Below are 24,788 nucleotides of genomic sequence, written 5' to 3' on the forward strand. Positions count from 1 at the left end.
GCATGATATACCATATAGCCAACCATAGTCAAGATCAATGTAAATTTGTATTTTAAACACGTTAAGCACTCTCCCTCTTAGTTTCCTATGGTCTTTCTCCCTCTCAGCTTTCAGAACATTCTGTCTCAAAGGAAAAGAATGTATAAGTGAGGATTGTAAAGCTTATTACCGTGTTTATATAAGCTTTCCAATAACTCGTGACACAGGTCTGTTTCAAGTCTTTGTACTCTTATAAGTACAAATGTATAGTATATCAAACTCAATTCTAAAAACTTTGTCCAGTCAATTTATTAAGTTATAAATGACCAAGGAATGTCTTTGACACTTTGACGCTCATTTCTGCCCATTAAAGTCTGATGGTTTTGGAGGGAACCCCCCCCAACCAGAGGAGAATAACATTTGTTCCGTGTCATTACTGTGTGTCCACTAACAGTGGTGAAGTACATTTACTCAAGTACTGTACTTAAGTTCAATTCTGAGGTATTTTTTACTCGTATTTCCAATTTTCGATACTTTTACTTCTAGCCTACTTCACTGTGTCTCAGAGGCAAATATTGTCCTTTCTACTCCACTACAATTATTTGAAAACTTTAGTTACTAGTACTAGTTAATTTGTAGATTCTGATTATTATTACAAAACATACATTAACTACTTCAGCCATATATAATGTACTTTGATCATTTTAAAATAGCCGTAGAGCTTGTAGATCTGCTATTTTCTAAAGTTTTTTTACCTTTACTTTTGGTACTTTAGTACAGTTTGACGCCAATACTGTTATACTTTCACCCAAGTAAATTTTTAATACTGGTACTTTTACTTGTAACAGAGTGTGTCTACATTGCAGTATTGATACTTTTATTTAAGTAAAAACAAAAAAAGGAGTACTTTTTCCACCACTGCACACACCTTACATAAAGATTCAGAGGTCCATAAATGGCCAGACTGAGTATCTGAGAGAACAGATGTTGGCAGGAGTTGTAGGATGGATGACACAGCGGGGACTTGGCCGGTCTTAAAAAGAACATTTACATACTTTATTTACATAATTTCCTGCTGAAACATGGTATTCTGTAGTGTACCCAGGGGAAAGAAAAGCCACAGCAGGTTTATTCACAAAGCAGGACATCTGTAACACAATTGGAATATATCGTTGCTGTCGGCCAGAAACCTGTTATCTCCGTATTTTAACTTTTGTTGGGTTTTGTATCCGTAAATTAACGTACCTGACCCACTTGATCATACAGTATATATACTACAGCGTCACACAAAAGGAGCAAAAGTAGCAGATCCGCAAGCCAGAAAAACGTTGTGAGCTTGTAGATCTGCTACTTTTGCCGTCTTTTCATTTGGATCCAGAAAAGTAACAGTTTTGGACACATGAGGTTTCCACCCGGCCGAAAGAGACGATATATATGCTACTGAAATCTGACTATTAATGTTTCTTGACAAGAGTTTTTTTTCCCAATACTGCTTCTATGTTGTGTTGCTGACATTATGTCACATTGATAGATCTGATAAATATGTATTTCATCAGTTAATTCTGATCTTTCTCATGTGTATGTGTCAGTATTATGGTTCGAGTTCCCGTGTGCACTCACAATACAGTATAGGTGTCTTGTGGCTTGACTTGTTATTGTCAGGCCTCCTTACCATGTGTGTCAACATTAAGGTCACAGGGTGGCCTTGCGTTGTTGTGTGCATATCGAAGTCACAGTGACACCGATTGCTTGGAGACAGAACAGATAAGAGTGACGGCTAAAAGGTTGTGACGCCTGGGATGATGCCGTGAAGAGGAGGAACTGCTTGCTTCATCACCAAATATGCATAAATACTTGTAAGTAAGTAGGTTCTGAGAAGCAGCTTATTATCGGTATCAGCCAGAGAAACGGGGACTCGTCGACTCTATCCCCGTTTCGCAATGCGCTAGCTAGACCCGTGGGAGACGTATTGCTGAGGTGGAGCGCATCAGCTCCCAGCACTTACCGCATGACTTGCCACTGTCACGGTCTATTCCTCAGCCCTTGGACTTTGACTATGTTTATTAGTTTTGGGACTTTCACTTATTTTCCTGTTCTGTATTAGTCTTGTATTCTGGTAGTGTGTTGATTCCCCATTGCTTCTTATTTTGCAGTCTTGTTCCTAATAGTGTTTCCTGTTTCCATTAGTTATCTGTACCATGTCTTGTCTAACCAGTCCTTTGATTTGCCAGTGTCCTCTTAGTCCCCTAGCCCAGGGGTCTTTAACGGGGGGTCCGGGACCCCTGGTTGGTCCTCAGAGTTACTGCAGGGGGCCACCAAATCTTTGTGTGATAGGAACTTTTTTCTTCTTCTTTTTTTTTACATTAACCATTAACCACAAACATTAAACCCTAAAATCTCTATTCTGAGGGGAACATTTGCCGAAAATAGCAGATCTACAAGCTCACAACGCCTCGCGCTGTGTGCTTGTAGATCAGCTATTTTCGGCAAAGGGTGGTGTAGAGGGGGGGAAAAGAGCAGATCAAGTACAGAGCCAACCCTCAAGATTACCAAGTATTGAGGGTTTAAGTGAAATAAACAAAAACATTAGTTCACACAACAATGATGAAATCTATGAAAAGGTTTTTTTTTTACATCATTTTATACAATATGTAGTCGTGGGGGTCCCTGCTTCATCTCTCTCTCAGCTAGGGTGCCCTTGGCCTGAAAAGGTTTGAGAACCACTGCCCTAGCCGATCCCAGTGTTGATTGTCTGTTGAGTTCCTCTGTGTCTACAGTAGTTAGTGCTTGCCTATGTACATGCCCCTGTGTATACAGTTCTTCGTAAGTTGTCGACGCTAGTTTTGTCACATATTTATTCCAAGTCTCTGAAATGTTCTAGTGTATTCCTGTGTAAGTCCGTCATGATTTTTCCCAGTGTGGGTTTTTGAGCAATAAAAACCTCTTGCGATTTCACTACTGTGCCTGTGCCTGTTCATTCTGCACCTCGGTCCTGCACCTCCAGAACCACATCGTGAGTGACAGCCACACCCGAGATGTGCTATTCAATATGCTGAGATGGTGGTGGCCAGGGTCAAACCCATGACCTCGTGATTGAAAGGCGCGTGCTCTACCGACTGAGCTACCAGGGCACTAAATACATATACTCGCTGTGTAAACTTCAGAAACTATATCTCAACACTTGTTAAGAGACTTATCTCATGGAATAAACCCTTTGTAACCTATCATCAGCCTACATAGTTTCAATGTAGGCTGATGATAGCTTGGTTTACGTATGTGGTATTATTAGATTATTGGTTTACTTATGTATCACTTTATTATTAGATTACTATTTTTAAGCATTTGTATTATCTTGTGTCCTTGCTTACTGTAAATCGCTCTGGATTAAGAGCGTCTGCTAAATGCCTAAACTGTAAACTGTTATTGATTTCAATTAGCAGTTTCCTCTCTTCATTTGGCTTAATTCATATTTGGCTACCGACAGTTGAGCTGTTTTTACTAGAGATTCTCAGAGCTATCAAACATGGCCTTGCCCTGACCTGTTGAAAATGACAGTGATTTAAGTACTGTGTACGAGAATGCCATACGCACACCAAAGTATTTAATATAGTGGTGCCGGCCAACGGCAGAATAAACAAAATAGTGGTCTTCAAGAGACAAGAAGGTGGCCGCACACACTGGTAGCCAAAGTGCCAATATTCTATTATAGGACGCACAGCAAACAAACCAACGTTTCGGCAGGAAACTGCCTTCTTCAGGGTACAATATACCCTGAAGAAGGCAGTTATTTTTGTGATTTAAGTACGCACCCATAGACCATTGAAACTTGTTATAAGAATGGCTCATTTATGTAATGTTGCCTCTCAGTGACACCTCCTAAAATGAATGGCACACTAAAATAAGTAGGTCGGGCAGGCTTATTGTCAGTATTGGCAGAGAATGAGGGTTTCTATTGTTCATTGTAGTTTCGGTAACAAGGTGGCATTGTTAGCGCCACGCCCAACCCCCAACCTGGAGGGCCAGTGCGCTGCCTTTCGTCACACTCCTCACCCAAGACCTGTCTGGTATGGTTAAACCTGCCTGTCTGGTATGGTTAAACCTCAGGGTCATAGAAGCACCCAAGCCTCTCCACCACGACAATGTCGACGGCACCAGGGAAAAGAAAGCCTGGGAGGCCCAAAACCACCTGGCGCAGAACTGTGACACAAGAGCTGGAACAGATGAACCTGTCACGGGGAGAGAGCCGCAACATGCTGCCAGGGACCGAATGCAATGGAGAGCGCTCATTGAAGCCCTATGTCCCATGGGGGACGAAGAGGAGTAGGTAAGTAATCCCCTTTTCAATGCACTAAACCACTAGGACAGGGGTTTCCAAGATACTCAAGGGACCAGTGGTGCCCATGTACCTGTCTAGTGTCTACCTACTTCAAAAGAGTGAGTAACGCCCACGAGACAACACCAGATCAGCTCCACTGATCTCATTTCCCCCAGATTTGGCACAAACATGGGGATGAATTAATTCTACTATTATGCCACCATAATATCGAATGCCCTACCACCTGGCTTTTTGTATACTATTTTAAATAGTCTTGGGAAAAAGGCTGCTAATTGTCCCAAAAGTGACTGTAAAATCCTGAAAAATTGCTGCCATGTGTTTCAAAAAGCTTTATACCCTTGCCAAAACGTGTATATAACGTTGCAATGTGACATAGTTCTGTTTAACACAATGCTGTACCACCTCCAACTGTACATAACAATTTCCATTTTTTTTGTTTTTGCTTTGGCAATGTAAACGTATGTTCTCATGCCAATAAAGCTTGTTTGAATTGAAATCGTATTGTCTACAAAGACCATACAGTAACATTAAACGGGCAGATTTCTCTATACCTAAATATGAGTTGAAGAGAAAACAAATAGCACAGCTATAATGAAGCCAGTGTACATACAGTATGCCAGGAAACTTGTCAGGATGAATCTTTACATTCCATGGATTCCTTCCAGAAACAAAGGGAGGGAATGTTAAAACAGATTGAGTGGAAATAATAACAGAAATGACGTTTCAGAGACAAGTCTGATAATTGATGCTGGAAAATACCACAAAGAGCCAACACTGCACAATGCACTGGTTTTAAAAGGGAGCATTTCACTCATATTAATTTGAATGAACTGTATTCGTTCTGGGTTTTCAGTTGAGTTGATCACAAAACAAGGATTTATTTTTTTCTACAATTGGTTTTATTATACATGTGGTCATAAAGCATTTTGATTTCAAATCCCATATATATATTTTTTAAATCATCTAATTCAGGGCTGCAACTATCGGTTATCTTATTAGCGATTATTCTATTGATTACTTTTTTGATTAGCGAATAATCAAGATCGGATCGGAGCGGTCATCGCTGAATGGTTAGAGAGGTCTGTCTGGGAAGCCGGAGGTCCCAGGTTCAATTCCCAGATCTAAGCAATGTGTCGAAGCGTCCCTGAGCAAGACACTTAAGCCCTACCCCTCCACGCTCCTTTGTGGGCAGCACTCAGCTGGGTGAAGCTGAAAACTGAAATTCCTCCGGCCGTGGGATGAAATGGGTAAATAGGTGATTATCACTGTGGAAAGAATCGCTGGTTGCAGCCCTACACTTAAGAGCATATAACTTCCATGAGGTATGAAGAGAAATGCAGACAACGATATGCATGCTCTGGAAACCCCTATACACCCTCAGAGATATGAAGTCATCATCGATTAATGATGGACCGCCATAAACACCCCAACTACAGAAATGCTAACAGAAAATGCAAACACGCCATCAAAATAAAGGAAAACACATGGACATTATTACTCTTTTTTTTATGCTGCTGCAGCATAAATCTTTACAACGTTGTGCAAATCCCAAAACTGGAGTAATCCTGTAACTTTCATACAGCAGAACTCAAAATTGACATACACACAGCTCATCTCCCATAGGAATTAAAAACAAACAAACAACAAACATGGCAGCATGGGACGGAATGCACGGCTGAGAGAAGTAAGCTGTCGTGGTTCAAAAGTATACATACCCAAAACAAACTTAAAAACATATTTATAATACCTAATAATAGCACACCTGGGCTGGTCTCTGCCCAGGTGTCTTTGTCCTGCAAAGACAAAGAGCAGTAACGACGAGAGGAATGAAACCAAGAAAAAGTTCTTTAGACGTTTAGACCAGGGGTCTTCAACGTTTTTCAGCCAAGGATCCCTCAGCTGAGAGAGAGATGAAGCAGGGACCCCCACCCACAACATATTGTATAAAATTGTGTTGCAGGTTAAACATTTTCATAGATTTCATAGATGGCTTCATAGACTTGTTTGTCATCAGTGTATTTTGGATTCATGTTCATTTGTATTTTCAGATATTTAACCACTTAAACTGTCAATACTTAGAAAACCTGACATTTCAGACCACATTTTTACTTGGTCTGCTCTTTTTTCCCTCTACTCCAAACCTCCTTGCCGAAAATAGCCGATCTACAAGCCCACAACGGCTCGCAGCGCGAGCCGTTGTGGGCTTGTAGATCTGCTATTTTTGGCTAAAGTTCTCCTCAGAAAAGGGACGCGAGGGTTCAAGTGGTTAATGTAAAACAAAAAATCTTATCACACAAAGATTTGGCGGACCCCCTGTAGTAACTCTTAGAACCCCCTAGAAATCCCAGACCCCCTGTTGAAGACCCCTGGTTTAGACTGTCTGCTGGATCATTTTGATTCGATACTTATTTTTGCTTCCCAGGGAAACACTTACTGTACAGTGACATCATGAGAATGGAGATTCGACAAAAATAACATCGTTACTGCCGTCTGTATTTAAGGACAGAACATCATCTCAGTAGTATTTCAGCCTTCCAGCACTAATATATATATACAGCAAGAACCTCCCCCCTCTAATTGGCTCCCATGTCCCCCCCCATACCCTGAATGCACCCAGGTAGGCCCCCCCCCCCGAGACACACCGGACCCCCGCCCCCCTGGTCAGAAAGGGGAGAGGCTGGGCACTTTGATATTGAGGTCTCCCAGGCTGATGTTACGAGGCATCTCTGGAAGGTTCATGTTCTTCACAGCGGAGACGGCCCTCGCTGGGGCTGCAGACAGACCGCCCTGAAGACCCAGAAGAAGAGGAGAAAAAAAGCACATTATTATAACCTGTATGAGACACTTTTATTGATCAATTGATCGTTGTGTCTTTGTGAGCTTTTATATATCTCTGCTGTCCGGCAGAAACCAGCTAACTCCAAAATGTTCATTTTTCAGGAAATGAAAGAAACAAAACAAAAAGTGGAGTTAGGAGGTTTTGTTCATCATTGATAAGAACAGCTGAATGGACCTCCAAGCTCACAATGAGGTTGGAGGTCAAAAGGGGGTGGAGCCTGGAGTCAGGATCCAATGGAGTTAGCTGCTTTTGTCAGAAGCGCTTTCTAATACTTTTCATTGGTTCCATTTTTTTTTACCGACACACAGACGTAAAGGGTGTTCAATAGCACTGATTTATGGGGAAAAAAATGCAAGAGCGTCAAAATGGAGTTAGCTGGTTTCTGCCGGACAGCAACGATATATAAATCTCGTTGCTGTCGGGCAGAAACCTCTTATCTCCATATTTTAACCTTTTTTCGTAAATTAACGGCCTACTTGCTCATACTACAGCGTCACACACACACACACACACACACACACACACACACACACACACACACACACACACACACACACACACACACACACACACACACACACACACACACACACACACACACACACACACACACACACACACACACGAAAATAAGCATTGAATGATGCAACTTTTTTTCTATCCCAGACAACTTACTGTATTTCCAAAGATGCTATTCACAATTCTACAGTCATTGGTATTACTCAAAAAATCCACAAAAGTAAAGTCCATTAATAATTGTATGTGGAATATTGAATATTGTGGAATATTTCATTTTGATAATGAGCAACAATACCGCTCAGATAGGAGGTAGAACTACTTACAATTACAGCCGGTGCCTTTGCCTTGGTATACAGCTTTTTCTTGGGTGTGTTCAATACTTTTTTCCTGTGTCATCCCACTTTATTCCACATAACATTATTCATGGACTTTACTTTTGTGATTTTGTTACACGTGTGGGTTTCTTGAGGTAATAATTGTAAGCATAGTAAGAATTTAATGTGAGTGGCATCATTGGAAATTTACTGGAAAAGAGTTGGCGAGTTCAATACTTATTTATTAGTCTGTCTGTGGGTTTTTATAATTATTAAACCAATGAAAAGTATTAACAAGGGCTGGTGGCTAACTAATTACTACTTTGGGTCCTTTGGAAGGTTCTTTTCCGGAAAGTACCGGTTTTGGACATACTGTGCTGGTAGGCAATATATAAAATTGTGATATTATTATCATATTGGAAAGGCTGAATGAAAGTCTACTAACAAAGATTCATGTTAATGTAGCGGTCGTGTGACATCGTCTGTCGGGTGGAAACCTCATATGTCCAAAACTGTTATTTTGCAGGATTCAAAAATGGCAAAAGTAACAGATCTACAAGCTCGAAGCGAGCTTGTAGATCTGCTACTTTTGATACTTTTGTGTGACGCCGTGGCATGATCAAGTGGGCGTTAACTCATTCTGTGCCATTGGCGTATAATCCGTCCAATTCTTCATTTGCCCAGGGTGCCATTGACGGAAAATACGTCCAAACTGTGTTTTCAGTGTTTACCACTAGATGGCGCTCCGAGGCAGAGAGATCTAGAGATCAGGTGATCACAACATTTTATGCTCCATCTGCTTCCTGGTTAGCGTCTGCAGTAAATCAGCTGTAACTCGAGTTGCTTTTTTCCCGCTGCAATTTTGGGGAGACATGCCGTTTTCAATGTGAAAGTGAAAGGCAAGTTGCGGTGAAAATGTTTTTTTCCCCCAATCATACTAAAGATAAATATTCTGTGACCACTTAAAAAAGGTAAGATAAAAGAAAAGTACCTTTCACTCTGGGCAATTTTTATTTTATTTACTTGGCACTAAATATATAATATTCCGAAAAAACACAAAAAGTTTGAACATGGAGATAGGAGGTTTCTGCCCGACAACAATGACATGTTAAGTTCTTACTGCTGCTGTGCGGTCAGAGGCTCCTCTCATACAAAAGCGTATTTATCACCTCACCCACTGAGTCAGTAGTGAGTGAGAATGTGGTTGCAATTCACCTTCAGGTTACTTGGCAAAAGAAAACAAGCCTTTGGTGTAAAGATGACTGCAGCCATACTGGGTTATTTTTAGGAACAGTTTGTGGCTTTTATGGTTTACTTTTATGTTTCTTGTGTCCCATTGTTGTTGTTTTTGTTCTTTTAGGATGGGGATGTGGGTCAGCCTGTCCACCCACCACTGCGGTCCCAAAACAACATCTCGGCTCCGTCGGGTGTACAACTTGTTACTTTTCAGGATTCAAATAAAAAAAACAATAGCAGATCTACAAGCTACAAAATACGTTGCAGATCGGCTATTTTTCCTACTTTTGTGTGACAGTACAGTATGACGAAGTAGGGAATTAATTTACGGAAAGAAACATTAAAAAAGAGGTTTGTGCCCGACAGCAACGATATCATGAAAAGATGTTGGTGACCCCTTGGGCCTTCCTCTAGCATAGGGATATCTAACTACCAGCCAATTTGGCCTGCCAGATCATTTGGGGGTTCAAAAATGTATTAATAATAATAATAATATTAAATATAAGGTGATCTATCTGTGCCTGGCAGCCGCTGTCTCTCTCCTCAGTACCCTCAAACATGTCAAACTACTTCTCCAAAGTGAGTGACACCCACACCCACAACACTAGAGGGAGCGACCATGATCTGGTACCACCCACATATAGAACAAACATGGGAAAGTTCTCATTCTACTGCTCTGCCACCAACATGTGGAATGCCCTGACACCATCCATTAAAGGTTACGTAACACTGGTTTCTTTCAAAATTGGCCTGAAAAAAACACTTACAGTATCAGGAGACCACAAGGGGAGGTCAATGTTATTCTCCCATCTCTTTTGTACATAGTGTTTGTATTTGTTGATGACATGTATTATTGTGTTCATTTTGTATGCTACGTTATGTTGATAAATTGAATACATAGGACCACAATGGAAACAAGTCCCCGAGGGACCCCAGGAGTCCTTCGGGGGGTACCAGCGCTATGAGCTTGTATATCTGCCATTTTTGAATAATCCCTGGCACAAAATATTTTTGAGATGGGGGTCCGCAGCCAAATACATAATCAATCATTTTGGGGCTCCTAGACATGAAAAAGTTTGAGAACCACTGCAGTAAACACCTTGCTGTGCGTTAGCAGTAGCACCTATAGCATGGGCCCCACTTCATCTCATTACATGTCATAACTGCGAAGGAGAGACAATCAGGGACCTTTTATAGGAGATTTTTCACAGTCAACTAAAAGACAAAGTGAAGTCATTTGCCGTCTTTTATAAGCACAGTCACATGACTCATGAGGCTCAATTTGGTCATATTTATTTGTGTGCTGCTGATGCATGTTTGACAATCACAGAGGAGTTTGTTTGTGGAGCTGTACTGATTCAACCATCAGCAGTTTGAAGCTCTTTTGTCCAAAAATAGTTTGATGAATTATTTGAAGTTTGATGGTATTTATGTTGAGCAGAGGGGGCTGTGCTCAAATTAGGTTAATCTTGAATGACAGTTGTTTACACAGTGCTTGACCTGAGCACCTTTAGCCTTCTCGTGGATTAAAGCTAAATAAAATCTCACGACTGAAAAAATGTGTCCTTTTATGGGATTTGTGAACCCCCACACACACACACACACACACACACACACACACACACACACACACACACACACACACACACACACACACACACACACACACACACACACACACACACACACACACACACACACACACGCTGTTTCCTAAACAACAATGTTGTACGCTTGCGGATAGCCTATTCTCGCTGCGTGACACGCAATGGGCCAGCTTGAGAGTTGTAAATTGAGTCTATATAGGAAGTGAGTTCAAGTGACAGTTCATATGAATGGCCTGTAGTTTCGCTGTTTTACCCCTGCTGGTGTCAGAAAGAATTTGTCTCAATGCAAGTGGATGGGTTTTTGACGAACTTTAGACTTGATTTTCTTACCTCAATAAACATTGTCATAAATACTATGCTTCCAGTCGCTAGTCTTCTTTCAATCATCATGATATGTGTTTTGGTAAATGATGGTCCCATTTATTTTAAAATTGACGATAAAGTAGGCTATGCTCTAGGACGGATGATTTGATTGACAAGCTACACAACCAATAGCATTCATTCCCTGCCCCCGCTCTTGATTGACAAGCTACCCAACCAATATTGGTCTGGTTGCATTGCGCAGGATATGACACGATATAGAAAGATTGCGGATTTGAAATTCCTGAGCAATCAGCTTCATTTACGTCCGTAGAAACCAATGGTGTGGCTTTGTCCATTCTTTTTTAAAGTCTATGGTGACGCGCTTTCATAGAAGACATGCTGACTTCTATGGAATTCAAATGATTGAAATCAGTCGTGGCGGCTGAGAACTTTAATCCATGAGTTCGGGAAGAGTTTCCAAACCAGGAGAATTTCTGAGTGTGTATTGCGCTTTAGTATGGCATTGTGTCAGGGCCTACCTCAGACTTCTCCATGCGGTTCTGCAGCTCCACCTGGGCCACGATCTCATTCATGTTGGTCTCCAGAACCATGCCTCCCATCACCACCTCCTGCAGGATGTAATGGACCTGAAACACACCAGAAACACATGGATTAGATGTAAATTACAGATGTACCCATACCAGTGTGAGGCGTTGTGAGCTTGTAGTTCGGCTATTTTCACAATGTTTATCTGTGGAGTCAAACTAAATGTAATGCCTACAATTCCAAGTGTTTGTCAGGGTGGGGGGTCCCCAGTTTGGGGGGTTGAAAGGTTTGGGAACGATTGGTGTAAATTATATATTTTGGTGTTACATAGCTCTATATTCTGATAGTAATCATTATAGTGTGTCTGTTCAGTAACAGGGGTCCCCCGTCTCTCCAGCTCTTTATTAAACCTACTTAACAGTAAAAGCATGGTCAGGACAGGATACCAGTTTTATCCAATCAGGACAGAGAACTCGTCATGATACACGATGAACAAGTGGAATTGGTTATGTTGTATGTAAGGTATGACAAACTGGAACACCACAAAATGGAAGCTGATAAATGGGTACTCTCTCACGATTGGATGAAATTGACAACCCACCTGAAAATGTATGTTATTTTTATTAACCCATTTCAACCTCATCTGTGTCACTTTTTCATTTGAGCTAAAAAGCATTATTTTACACTTTGGCTATTCAAAAATAGCAGATATACAAGCTTGTAGCGCAGCACCGAGTGCCGCGCTACAAGCTTGTAGATCTGCTATTTTTGAACAATCTTGAAAATGTGTGCAAATTATTTTTTGAAAAATCGTGAAACTTTGTGCAAATCTTTGAATATATATATTTTTAAAGCGAACATTTGTAACTCAAATCTTTGCTTCTGTGGGATTCTACAAATGTCTCATAAATCCTCAGTTTTCTGAAAAAACGTATGTTGCTATAATCAGTGGTGCTTAAGACCTTTTTCATGTCAAGGAACTCCTAAAATTATATCTATTTGGCCACGGACCGCCCTCTCAAAAGATGTTGTTCCAGGGACCCCCATAAGCAAAGATTTGAGTTACAAATGTTTGCTTAAAAATATATATATACATTCAAAGATTTGCACACATTTTCACGATTTTTCTAAAGAAAATAGCAGATCTACAAGCTTGTATATCTGCTATTTTTTTATAGCCAAAGAAATACAAAAAATGACACCTGGTCTTAATAGGTTAAAGATTAGCAGTAATAAATGCTCTCTTTAAACATAAATACTTCAGTCCACCTGTCTGCTACACTCTAAAACACACCTACAGTACAGTAGTGGTAAAGGTGGACTTTGTCCATGTGGTAGAGTTTATTTGTGTTAAAACCATGTGTGCATGTGTCTCCGTGGAAGAGGAACCACAGGGTATCTGTTCTCTCTGTGAATGTCAGTGTGTTGACTTCCACTCTGCTCTCCGCTCTCTAATCCTCCCCGCGCCATGTGAGAACAATTTCCTGCCGGGGAAATTGAATCAAGATGGCGCGTACACACGTCAGATTCAGCCCCTCCCAACAACACATCTAGGTCACAGTATTGTAGAGAGATGGGGACGGAGTAGCGTGTCCCCTGAATATCGTCTTTGTCAGGTGGAAACCTCATATGTCCAAAACTGGGACATTTGACCCCTATTACAGTACATCTGACGTGGAAGTACTGTAGCCTTCATATGGACGGCTAGGACACAATTTACCCCTAAGGCTTAGTTTGATGCCAGCTCATGACAGGTATCCCATAAAAAAAAACATCCAAACATCAATTTCCTCTCACCTTGTCCATGTGGAAGATTAGGTCCAACTCGCAGACATTTTCAAAGCATTTATCCAGAGTTTCCACAAACACCTGGAAGAGAATAAGAACATACTCATCATCATGCGTTATAACACAAGGAAATTCACCTTTGGCTTCACTGTGGTAGAATTACACACATTCCAGATCAGATTAGCCCACAATGACAAACCCCGAGCTCGTAAATCTGCTATTTTGGATACTTTCATGTTATTTGATGATCAACTAGGGCATTCATTTACGAAAAAACACATAAAGTTAGAATATGGAGATAAGAGGTTTCTGTCCCAACAACAATGATATGATCGCCGTCAGGCAGACTACCTTGTATCGTCATGTCATCTTTTTTTATGTTTTTACATAAATTAATGCCCCTAAAACAAGTGCGCATTTACATTTCACATGCCCAAAATAGGGAACCACGGTCGACCAATGAAAAAAAATATCAACAAGAGCTTGTGTTGTTACTAAATAATAACTTCATTGGATAGCAAATGTTCCCATTTCCTGAAAAGTAAAGTTTTTTTTGGAAATACAAGGTTTACGTTATGCCCCAAAAGCGAAGTTCATCCTTGAAATGACGTAAAGGTAAACCTTGCACACATTACTAGGTGTGTGAGATTAGATTCAGAATCTCCTCCCTGATAACTGACACACATATCAGCAGATGTGTTTTCACAACAGTGCATCAGGTCAGAGTTCAAGGGTCATTGATAGTGTCCGTTCTCTTCAGGTCATGGTGGAAGAGGTACTCACATTTTGTACTTAAGTAGAAGCACCAATACCACAACGTAGAAGTACTCTGTTACAAATAAAAGTTCGGTATTCAAAAATGTACTTGAGTAAAAGTGCAAAAGTATTCGCATTAAAATATACTTAAGTACTGAAAGTAAAAGTACTCATTTTGCAGAATGTCCCATTTCACAAGTTTCCAAATGTATAAAAATGCTTTGAAACGCGTTGTGAGCGCGATGAATTGTGAGCTTGTAGATCGGCTATTATTGGCAAGGTGATTAAGCGGGGAAAAAGGTTGGAGACCAGGTACAGACCCCTGGGGGAGCTCTGTAAATAAAGTATTAAGGGTGGTTGTTGAGTGCTGCAGACTGCTTCACCAGTATTAATAACTTATTTGCCAACATGAATACTGTGGAATATGTGGTTATTGGAGCTAACTCCACCCCCCTTTGGTGGACTTGGAGGGGGGTGGAGTTAGAACCTTAGATCTAGAATGTTATAAGATCTTTATTGAGAATTAACCCTCATGTTCCCTTGAGTATCATGGCCCATATTTATTTTGGTGACACAATGGCCTTTGCTCTAGCACCATCCTCTGGCCAAAATGTCAAACTGCACTGACAATATTTCATGAATATGGATTGTCATAAAACTTGATACTCTCAGCCAGGATGAACGCTATTGGTATCCTGGCCCTTCCTCTATTGCATACATGGGCAACTGGCGGCCCGGGGGCCACATGCGGCCCCCACCTTCACCTAATGCGGCCCACAGCTTAATATCAGAATACTGATATATTATTGATTTCAGCTGTTACAATTGCAAACATGCAATCAGGATTCCAATTCAAAAATAGCAAAAAAAGCAGTTCTACAAGCTTAAAATGCGTCGCACTGCGATGCGTTTTGAGCTTGTAGATCAGGATTCCAGCTTGTAGATCAGGATTCCAATTCAAAAATAGCAAAAATAGCCGATCTACAAGCTCAAAACGCGTCTCACTGCGACGCGTTTGGAACAGTATATGCAATGTGGCCCTCTGGAATGAGTGTGGAAATATAGTGGCCCTCTCCTGCATCAAAGTTGCCCACCCCTGCTCTAGTGCCACCCTTGGGCAAAACTCTTGGACACAAGTTATCTCAACATGTCACAGCGCAAAGCTTGCAGATGGCCTATTTTAGGTGAATGGCATGCTTCCATAGATGACATGCTGACTTCTATGGTATGTAAATGACTGAAATCAAACGTGGCCACTGAGAACTTTAATCCATGTGAATGGCATCTGATCTGCAGAGACACAGATGGCAGTAAACAAGGTTGAATATTGGACGATACCGATATACGTCTCATATAAACCGTTGCATCCCTACTCCCTAGTAAACAATACGTACAGTACACATATCAATATCTACATAAGATGACAAAGACAAATGATTTCCAGATCAATAACTGCAGGCAGCTCACCTGAATGAGGTCTAGAATTCCTAGCTCGCTCTCAGACGAGTCCACACAGAAGACAAAGTAGAGCGTGGCGTAGTGCCGGTAGATCAGCTTGTAGTCAGATCCACCGATGAGACTGAAAGCAAAAGGATGAGAACTGTGAAAATCACATCTGTTTTTATTTAATTAAAAATGAATTAATAAATTGCGCTAATTGTTCCCCCGCATAATCAAATGCACAATCGAGTGCTGTATAGCTTAGTTTCACCATTTTAGAATAAAACATGCACATACCAAACAAATTATTCCAAGAACTACTTGAAGAAACTTGCCGGATTCACAAGAATCATCATGGTTGTAACAATAACCAGAATCAGACATTTTGGAGTAGGCTATGTAGGATATGCAACCTGGTAAATAGCAAATTGACCCCAAACTAATTTCACTGTGATGGGACACAATTTATGCCAGTGGTTCTCAATCTGTGGGTCGGGACCCCCAGGGGGTACCCGCATGATTTGGGGGGGGTCCCCAGATGACTTTTCAAATACTAAAATACTATTTTTTAAAGGGAAAAAAAGACCATTACTGCAGCAAAAGTACAAACTATACTTAAAACTGGTAAAACATAGGCCAAATTGTCAAATAATACAACAATTGAAAATAGCCAATCTACAAGCTCACGTTCTCAAAGTGGGGTCCCCCAGGGGGGGTCCTTGGCTTGGGGGGGTTCCAGGGGGTCCCCAGCTAAAGGAGTTAACTTAATGTAGCATCACAATAATTTTAACCACTTTATCCATGTATAAGTTGGCTATCCAAAAATTGCAGATCTAAAAGCTCACAGCGCGTCACTTCGTGCCACGCTGCGAGCTTGTAGATCTGCTATTTTTGAAAGAAATGGAAAAATATTTATATTTTTTGGAAAATGTAGAATCATTTTGATTTTTTTTTTTTTTTTACATAAGTCCTCTCTTCTGGGGGTCTCTGGCACAAAATATTTTCAGTTGGGGGGGGGGGGGGGGGGTCCACGGCCAAATACATTGTTTTTGGGGGTGCTTGACGTGAAAAAGGTTTGAGAACCACTGCTCTACTACACCCCACGGCGCTCACCTTCCTCCCTCCAGGAAGTTGCAGACGTTGTCGTCTCTCTTGGACACCAGATGAAACGTCTCCCTGATGATCTGCTGCTGGAGCTCCTCCGCCTGGCGGGAGACAAAGGTACAGAGAGAACAATGAAGCACACCAGGGGTCTTCAACAGGGGGTCCGGGACCCCTAGGGGGTCCTCAGAGTGACAACTGATAGGATTATTATTATTTTTTGTTTTAGCTATTGTTTTTTTAACATTAACCACTTGAACCCTCGCATCCTTATTCTGAGGGGAACATTAGCCAAAACAAAACGCCTGCTTTTTCCGGCAAAGACGTTTGTTAAAGAGCAGACAGAGCCAAGTTTACCAAGTATTGAGGGTTTAAGAGGTGTAATGTCTCAAAATACACATCAACATGAATCCAACATATTAATAGAGAAAATAATATATACAAAATTTAACAAAAAACAATAATTTACACAACACAGATGACAGTGCTGTCAAACAAGTCAATGAAACAAATCATTTTAATATGAAGAAAGTTAGTTTAATCTCCAACACAATTTTATACAGTATGTATATAGTGGGGGTCCCTGCTTCATCTCTCTCTCTCAGCCAAGGGGTCCTTGGCCTGAAAAACGTACACTCTACAGTTTTAAAACCCCCATCTTCTGCCGGTATACTATGTCCTCACTGTGACATCACCACTCCAATCTGTCATGATTATGTTCTCTCTCCTGTAATGTTAACACAGCTGAACTGCCACAATAATAACATCATTGTGAAGTACGGTCTAATATACAGGTTTATACTGTCAGGTACAACAGGCTATTATACAGTATTTAATGTCAAAGACACTGGAAGACAATATTTAGGTAGCAGATAGGGAACGCAGCCACAGGATAGGTGGGCACTATTAGGGACATCTGGGCACCTCGATGTAAAATTGGCTATTTTGTTCAAAGTGTTAAAAAATATATATTTGAAAACTGGTCTTAAGTAAAGTTAAGTATACATGATTGGAACATGCAAGCATTCGACAATTAAGGTCTAATATTTTTTGCTACAAAACCTTAGTCTGGTAAACCCCCCCCCCCCCCCTTCCGGAGATCTCATTTGCATTTGATTAAATGAGATTTCCGGAGGGAGGGGTTAACCAAGCTAACCAAACCTGTATATCCAGTCATTTTTGGGCATAAACAAGAAGTTGACGGATTAAATGACTTACCGTATTTTCCGCACTATAAGGCGCATCTGAGTATAAGGCGCACCTTCAATAAATGTATTATTTTCATATATAGGGCGCACCGCATTATAAGGCGCATTCGCACTATAAGGCGCACTGACGGTGCGCCTTATAGTGCGGAAACCAAGGGAACCAATATTCATACATATATAAGGCGCATCGGATTATAAGGCGCATCCGCACTATAAGGCGCACTGACGGTGCGCCTTATAGTGCGGAAAATACGGTAATGACTTTTTTTTACATTTTGGACAAAATAGCCAATTTTACATTGAGGTGCCCAGACGTCCCCATAGTGCCCACATATCCTGTATCCATCACAGATATACACAGTATTGGTGGCAAAGAGTCAAAATGTCCCCTCAAATGTCTTCTGATCGCAGATCGGCAACAAGGGACCAATATTTATCAGCAAAATAGGCCTGTCACAATCTAACTATATAAATGGCGAGCAACTTCCGCACCCTCGGTGGCGACACCCCACAGCTCTGTTATCGAATAAACAACGCACCGCCAGACCACATGTCGCCTACTGACTCGCCACGGCGGCCGCGCTGAATTTACGCCTCGCGTAGGGGACATCTCACTGTTCACTACACCTTTTCCACCGCGCAACATAATTAATTCTACTCACCAAATGTCGGACAAAACGGAAGGGGAGCCAGCTTCGTACCGTTTACCGTGCGCACGACCTCATCACCACAACAGCAGCCAGCCGCTGCGGGGTTTTTTTCCTTTTTTTCCAAACTTTTTTTTTGGTCACCATTTTCTCCAGGCACCATTTCTGGTGTAACGTCGGGTGTTTCCTTTCACCAGCCAATCACCTTTCACGTTGCCACGTCCGTTGCCACGTCGCGCTGACGTACGCTAAACAAGCGCTGCCGTGCGCACAATGCAAACGAGCCCAAAGGCGCGCAAAAATAAGCCGCCCATTGCTTACACACAAAGTCAGACCTGGCAACGCAGCCTACGCCAATCATGTGTGAGAGATCTACAAGCTATGGGGCAGAGACGCCACCGTATCTTAGCAACAACTACAGCGCTCACTCTCATTGGTCGTGTCACGCTAACAGCAGTCTCCAGACAATGGCATCGCAGACAGCTTGCTGTTACTGCTGTAGCCGTCACAGGCAGTTGCAGCACGACGGACAGGGCGCTGTGATAGCTGCCATGTCGCTAACGCTAACCTGGTTGTCATGCCTGCAGCGGCTGTGCTATCACTTTGTCAACAATGCACGTTCGTGTGGTGAATGTCTATATTGCTGCTCAGTTCGTCCATTGTACATGCTGTATGTTTGTGTGTGTCTTCTGGAGAACTATGTAGCTCCACAGCAACTACAGTAACTAACGTAATGGCAGGACCGCCCCGTGCAACGCATGTTACGCTGCATTATGCTCATGTAGTAATTTCAGATAATTTAGCTCCGATTACAGCAGTGTTTATCAACCCTTTCACGCCGCCCCCCCCCCCCCCCCCCCCCCCCCCCAATACACGTACTTGATCTGGGACCCCCCCATTCTGTTTGACTCCGTTCCACAAGTAAATATTGTGAAAATAGCCGATCTACAAGCTCGAAACGCCTCACGTTCAGAGGCTTTGTACGCTTGGAGATCGGCTATTTTCTACATGATTGCCTCTTTCTTACATTCTTTGCCAATGTGGCCCATGTTTTCATAGCATAGTTTATTGACTACTTCTGTTGCAGAAATGGCCATTTCCCTTACTTTCGGTTTTTTATTGTCTCCGCCAGGCCGAAAGGCATGGCGCAAGACTATGTTTCACCCCCTGTCCGTCCGTCTGTGATAGCTAATCTCTCACATCGTTGACTTGATCGCAGCAAAATAACAGCCCGATGTGGAGAGTCAGTGAGAGCTGGATAAACGACGTAAAATGTGTCAAAAGGAGTCTGTACGGCTGTCGATAAATGAACACATGACGTCGGTGGGAGAGGAGATATTGTGTCTTTTGGACAAACAGCAGCGTGGTGCTGATGTTTGTTGTGTGAAGCAGCTTAATGTCAGAGTGTTTGTGTTGGAGCGCCTCAGTGCGGCTGCAGAGTTCATGTGCAACCTCTTCCAGAGAGACACAGAGACACTAGAAACTCTGCTGGGGAAAAAAAACACTGCTGGGCATTGACTTTCCTATGGACATTGATCTACACACTGCAGGTATATCTGCTACACACACAACATCAAACTACACACTGCAGGTATGATGCAGCGTTTGCATTACAGCCAGCATGCCAGCGTAGTTCCCATATGGTTTCAAGGTGGGCTAAACCATATGGACCCCATGTCAGCAATGTCAGCGCCATCCACTTCAGTCCCAACTGCGATGCCCATGCAGGCTATAAGTAGCTTCTACCTGGCCCTTAGGTGGGCCCCAACTAGCCATGTTTATGTGGGACCAAGGCGGGTCCTAACTGGGTTTGCCCATGCAGGCTTTAACTGGCTTCTACCTGGGCCCTAGGTGTACCCTAACCAACCACAGTGCAGTGCCCATCGCTCCAATTGTTGTGACGTCAGGGCTCTCAATACTGCACATTGGTGGAGGAGGAGGGGCCGCAGGGCGACCGCACACATCGCTGAACCAATGGTAGCCCACGGATGTTTCCTCTGTGGATTTACAATCTGCCCCTCTATGCCACATATCATCCGCACTACAGGGTCTTCACTGACCGAGCCACGGCCCCACTGACCCTCATGACGCTACGCCACTTAAACGTGCGGCAGCATGCGCTGGGTTGCCAGGTTTGCACAGCCTGCGCCAGAAACAAGCAACCACCTTCATGAAAAAAAAAAAAACACTGAAATGGTCCGCAATGTTCCAGGGGTGTCCCTGCGCGTCCCAACACTCCACAGGGGGTCAGTGGACCATCAGGGGGTCCGCGGACCCCCTGTGGACCCCCTGAAACATAACAAATATTATTTCTTCAAATTTTTTCCTTTTTCAAAAAAACACAGTTTCACTCCGGCGATTTGGGTCCCCCAATATACACACGGCCACGCTGGGCCCCGTGCGCGGCTGGGGTTGAGGGGGGCGTAGCCCCCCGAAACTCTAGTTATTACATAATCGTCTAATCGCAATTATTTTTGCATAATCGTCATAATCGTTTCCATGTCGAAACATTTTCACACATTTTCAAATATTAAAAAAGCAGAAATAGCTGATCTACAAGATCAGCTATTTCTGCTTTTTTGTTTTACATGTTTTACATGTATAAAGTTATTAAATATGTCAATATTGTCTTTGTATATTTAAGTTATTTGTCATATATCTGCTCTGAGCAATCTTTGATTACGAAGCTTAAAAGGCAAACAGAATTTTAGATTCATATGTTCAATGCCCAAAACACACAATAAATCCTTAATCACTATTATTTGAGTGATTAATTGTCAACTTAAATGTGTAAAGGTGACAGCAATAACCACTTATTTTGTACAGAAATGTATTTGTCACAGACTATTTATTTAGCTGGCTTGTATTATTTTTGACGTTGTGTGCATGTTTTCTTGACTTTAATATGTTATTTTGAGTTGCAGTGATTTGAAAGCCAGTCTAATGCTGTAATAGCTCAGCATGCAGGACTCCTCCCCAATTGGAAAGGTGCAGGGCAGGAGCTAATCACTGTTGCAGGCTGCAATTGGTGCCAGGCTGGTAGGCTCTGCTATAAAAAGGCCACTGCTGCAGAAGAAGCTAGTTTTTGTTGAAACCACGGACGTGCACAGACCCCCAGCAAGGACAGAGGAGGGAGGACGGGCCTCAGGCAGGAACCAACTGAACCCCAATGGAAAGGGAAGTACAAACCCATGTATTGCCACTTGCACTACTGTAGTTGGATATTCCTGGCACAAGACACTTTACTGCTACCATTGGATGTTACTGGCAACGGACATTTGAATGTTTGAATGGGATGTTATCCTGGAACCTGTGGCACTAACTGACTCTGTATCTTACAGTGCTTTATGGAACTAAGTGGACGACTCTGAAGACACTCCCCCCCTTTTGAAAAGTTGGCCATTGAACTATTTGCATTCCCCTCAAAAGTCACTGCCCTGTCTTTTTATTAGATTTTAGGTTGAATAAACGAGCATTGACTTTTTGTACTCCTGCCTACTGTGTGGTTTTGTGTGGTATTTCCCCATTTCTGGTCACTGTTTAGAACCAAAGCCTTTGGCTATTTTATTGTTCACACTACCGTTTAACATATTTATATTTAATTGAGGTTTATAATAGCAAGTCATTGTTGAACAATAGTGTTGGTATAAATGTGTACTAGTGCAGTGGTTCTCAAACCTTTTCATGTCAAGGACCCCCAAATTGACACTTATTGTCCCGCAGACCCCCATTTGAAAAGTTATTCCAGGGACCCCCACAAGGGAAGATTTTTTTTACGGCTCTAACAGTGATTTTCAACCATTTTAATTTCAAGGACCCCTCAGTTTGACATGCATTAGGCTATGGACCCCCATTTAATGGCCTTTCTGTCTCTGGGACCCCAATTTATATTGTAAAACCAATGTTAATGTAACTCTGAGAGTGTTCAAATGGAACCAAATGGACCCGTCCATTTGGTTCCATTTGTACACTCTCTGAGTTACAGACCCATAAGGGTCCATTTGGTTCCTATTTCCTAACTATCTCATTTAGCTGGGGACCCCCTGGAACTCCCTCAAGGACCCCTGGGGGTCCCCGGACCCCACTTTGAGAACCACTGTACTAGTGAACTGATCGCAGCTTACAGTAGTTAGCCCAAAAAAACTAGTGGAATATATATAAGTTCCTCATAGGCTCTATGCACAGCAGCCATATTTGAAGACATTCACAGGTGTTACCAGAATGATAGTAGTAATGAAGGCTCTGTTCCATTCTGGTCAAACAGATGAGAGTCAGGGTGCTGTTGGCTCACTGGAAACACTCTGTTTCACCAGTGGGACAAAAATGTGGGTCCTGGGACACTCATGGTTCCTTAAGGGGTTTCCAAATGGCTCCTTACGGGTGTGTAACTCTGAGAGTGTCCAAATGGAACCAAATGGACCCTTACGGGTCCATTTGGTTCCATTTGGACACTCAGAGTTATGGGGGTCGTGGAAATTGAAAAGTCTGAGAACCACTGTGCAACACTATATTCATTGGTAACATCTGTGAAGGAAGTGATAATATGGCTGCTGTGCATAGAGCCTATTATCTAGGTTATGAAGACAAACAGTTGTAAAATACTTACGAAATACTGATAGAATCTGATCAACCGAGGTTTCCCGTGGTTGTTGAATATCAGAATGGCTTTGATCATCTTTACAAGATGCTGTTTTCAAATGGTGATGTTTTTTTTTTTTTAAGAGGATAATAATCTGTTAGCTTCGCTGCTAATGCTAATGTTGACCTGTCTGTCTACCAGCTGCCGGATGTAATCGTCGAGTACTTCCGTTGTCTTTCCGCTTGTGGCTCCGCTCTCAGTGGTCCGACCTCAAACAGCGGTCACTCGTAGCTGTAGAATACAACTCTCGTAGACGTATTTATGATTCTGACGTTTTCAATCTACGAGAGTTGTAGGGTTAACCACCATGGACACAGGGATTTTCAGCACTATACCCCAACACATGTACAAATTGAAAATAAAGGTGCTTATACCCCCACACTCCAAATGTTAACTCTCGCTACGGGGTAGTAGTTTAATGCAATAATCCATATCTTTCAATAAAGAAGTGTTTTAATGCCGTCTGTGGCCCAACGCCATTTTTTCACCCTCGTTTACTTCCTGTTTACATTGAGTGTAATTCCGGCTTTCACCAGATGGGCGCGTCACTACCACCCATTGGGAACTTCGGACAGAATCGGCCACAGACGGCATTAAAACACTTCTTTATTGAAAGATATGGATTATTACATTAAACAACTACCACGTAGAGACAGTTAACAATTGGGGCGTGGGGGTAAGCACCTTCATTTTCAATTTGTACATGTTTGGAGTGTCTACAGGGTATAGTGCTGAAAGCCCCTGTGTCCATGGGGGGTGAACCCTACAACTCTCGGAGATTGAAAACTTCAGAATCATAAATACGTCTACGAGGGTTGTACAGTATTCAACAGCTAGAACGAGACATGTAAAATGAAATTGTAATGTATGTCTCTGCGCCCATACTGTAAGTATGTCTCTACGCCCATACTGTAAATATGGGCGTAAATTAAATATGTTGTGGGTGTTAATAGTTTTGTTGTTGCCTGAGAGGCTGTATTGCAATTTATTGCATTTTTTTTTTTTTACTTATTTTTAAACATGTTCAAAATAAAGAATTCATTCATTCATTCAGTTTGATATATACGTCAAACCTTGCTGTGTGTACAAGACAAAGTACACAACCAACAATGCAGCCACATTTCTGATTTCTTTGTCTGTGTGAAATACCGTGATGTACCGCTAGAGGGTACTAGCAATACACAAGTTTTGCTGGTGCGAGGAAAACACATCTCCATCGCTGGTGGAAAAAAGTACTCAAATGTTTTACTTAAGTAAAAGTATCAATATTGCAATGTAGAAGTACTCTGTTACAAGTAAACGTCCGGAATTCAGAATTTACTTGAGTAAAAGTACAAAAGTATCGGTACCAAAATGTACTTAAAGTACCAAAAGTAAAAGTACAAAAATGTTTGAAAATAGCAGATCTACAAGCTCGCAACGAGTGGCATCCATCGGCTATTTTCAAATAGCCTAGGTATAAAATAGGGCTGAAGTGACTAATGTGTGTTTTATAATGTAATAATGTATGTCTGCAAAGTAAGTTTTCAA

At 41.9% G+C, this 24,788-nt stretch overlaps 1 protein-coding gene across 1 annotated transcript; it reads right to left on the reverse strand.

The window, feature by feature from the left end:
- Nucleotides 1–6,536: 6,536 nt before the first annotated feature.
- ap3s2 (adaptor related protein complex 3 subunit sigma 2) lies at nucleotides 6,537–23,407 on the reverse strand. The gene is made up of 6 exons (XM_084061684.1): nucleotides 23,226–23,407; nucleotides 16,777–16,868; nucleotides 15,691–15,802; nucleotides 13,477–13,548; nucleotides 11,673–11,780; nucleotides 6,537–7,102 (listed from the first exon to the last, which is right to left on the reverse strand). The coding sequence occupies exons 1-6, from the start codon at nucleotides 23,292–23,294 to the stop codon at nucleotides 6,977–6,979; spliced, it is 579 nt and encodes a 192-aa protein (XP_083917810.1). The 5' UTR covers nucleotides 23,295–23,407; the 3' UTR covers nucleotides 6,537–6,976.
- Between the last annotated feature and the right edge of the window lie 1,381 nt (nucleotides 23,408–24,788).

This window comes from Gymnoscopelus microlampas, assembly GCF_963454915.1.
Source record: "Gymnoscopelus microlampas genome assembly, chromosome: 1".
Classification (NCBI taxonomy): Eukaryota; Metazoa; Chordata; class Actinopteri; order Myctophiformes; family Myctophidae; genus Gymnoscopelus; species Gymnoscopelus microlampas.

Coding starts and splice junctions, on each gene's coding strand:
- ap3s2 (XM_084061684.1), bottom strand. CDS start 23,294: ATGATCAAAGCCATTCTGATATTCAACAACCACGGGAAACCTCGGTTG. Junction 11,781..13,476: donor TAATCTTCCACATGGACAAG/GTGAGAGGAAAT, acceptor GGTGTGTTTCAG/GTCCATTACATCCTGCAGGA. Junction 7,103..11,672: donor ACCGCATGGAGAAGTCTGAG/GTAGGCCCTGAC, acceptor CTGGGTCTTCAG/GGCGGTCTGTCTGCAGCCCC.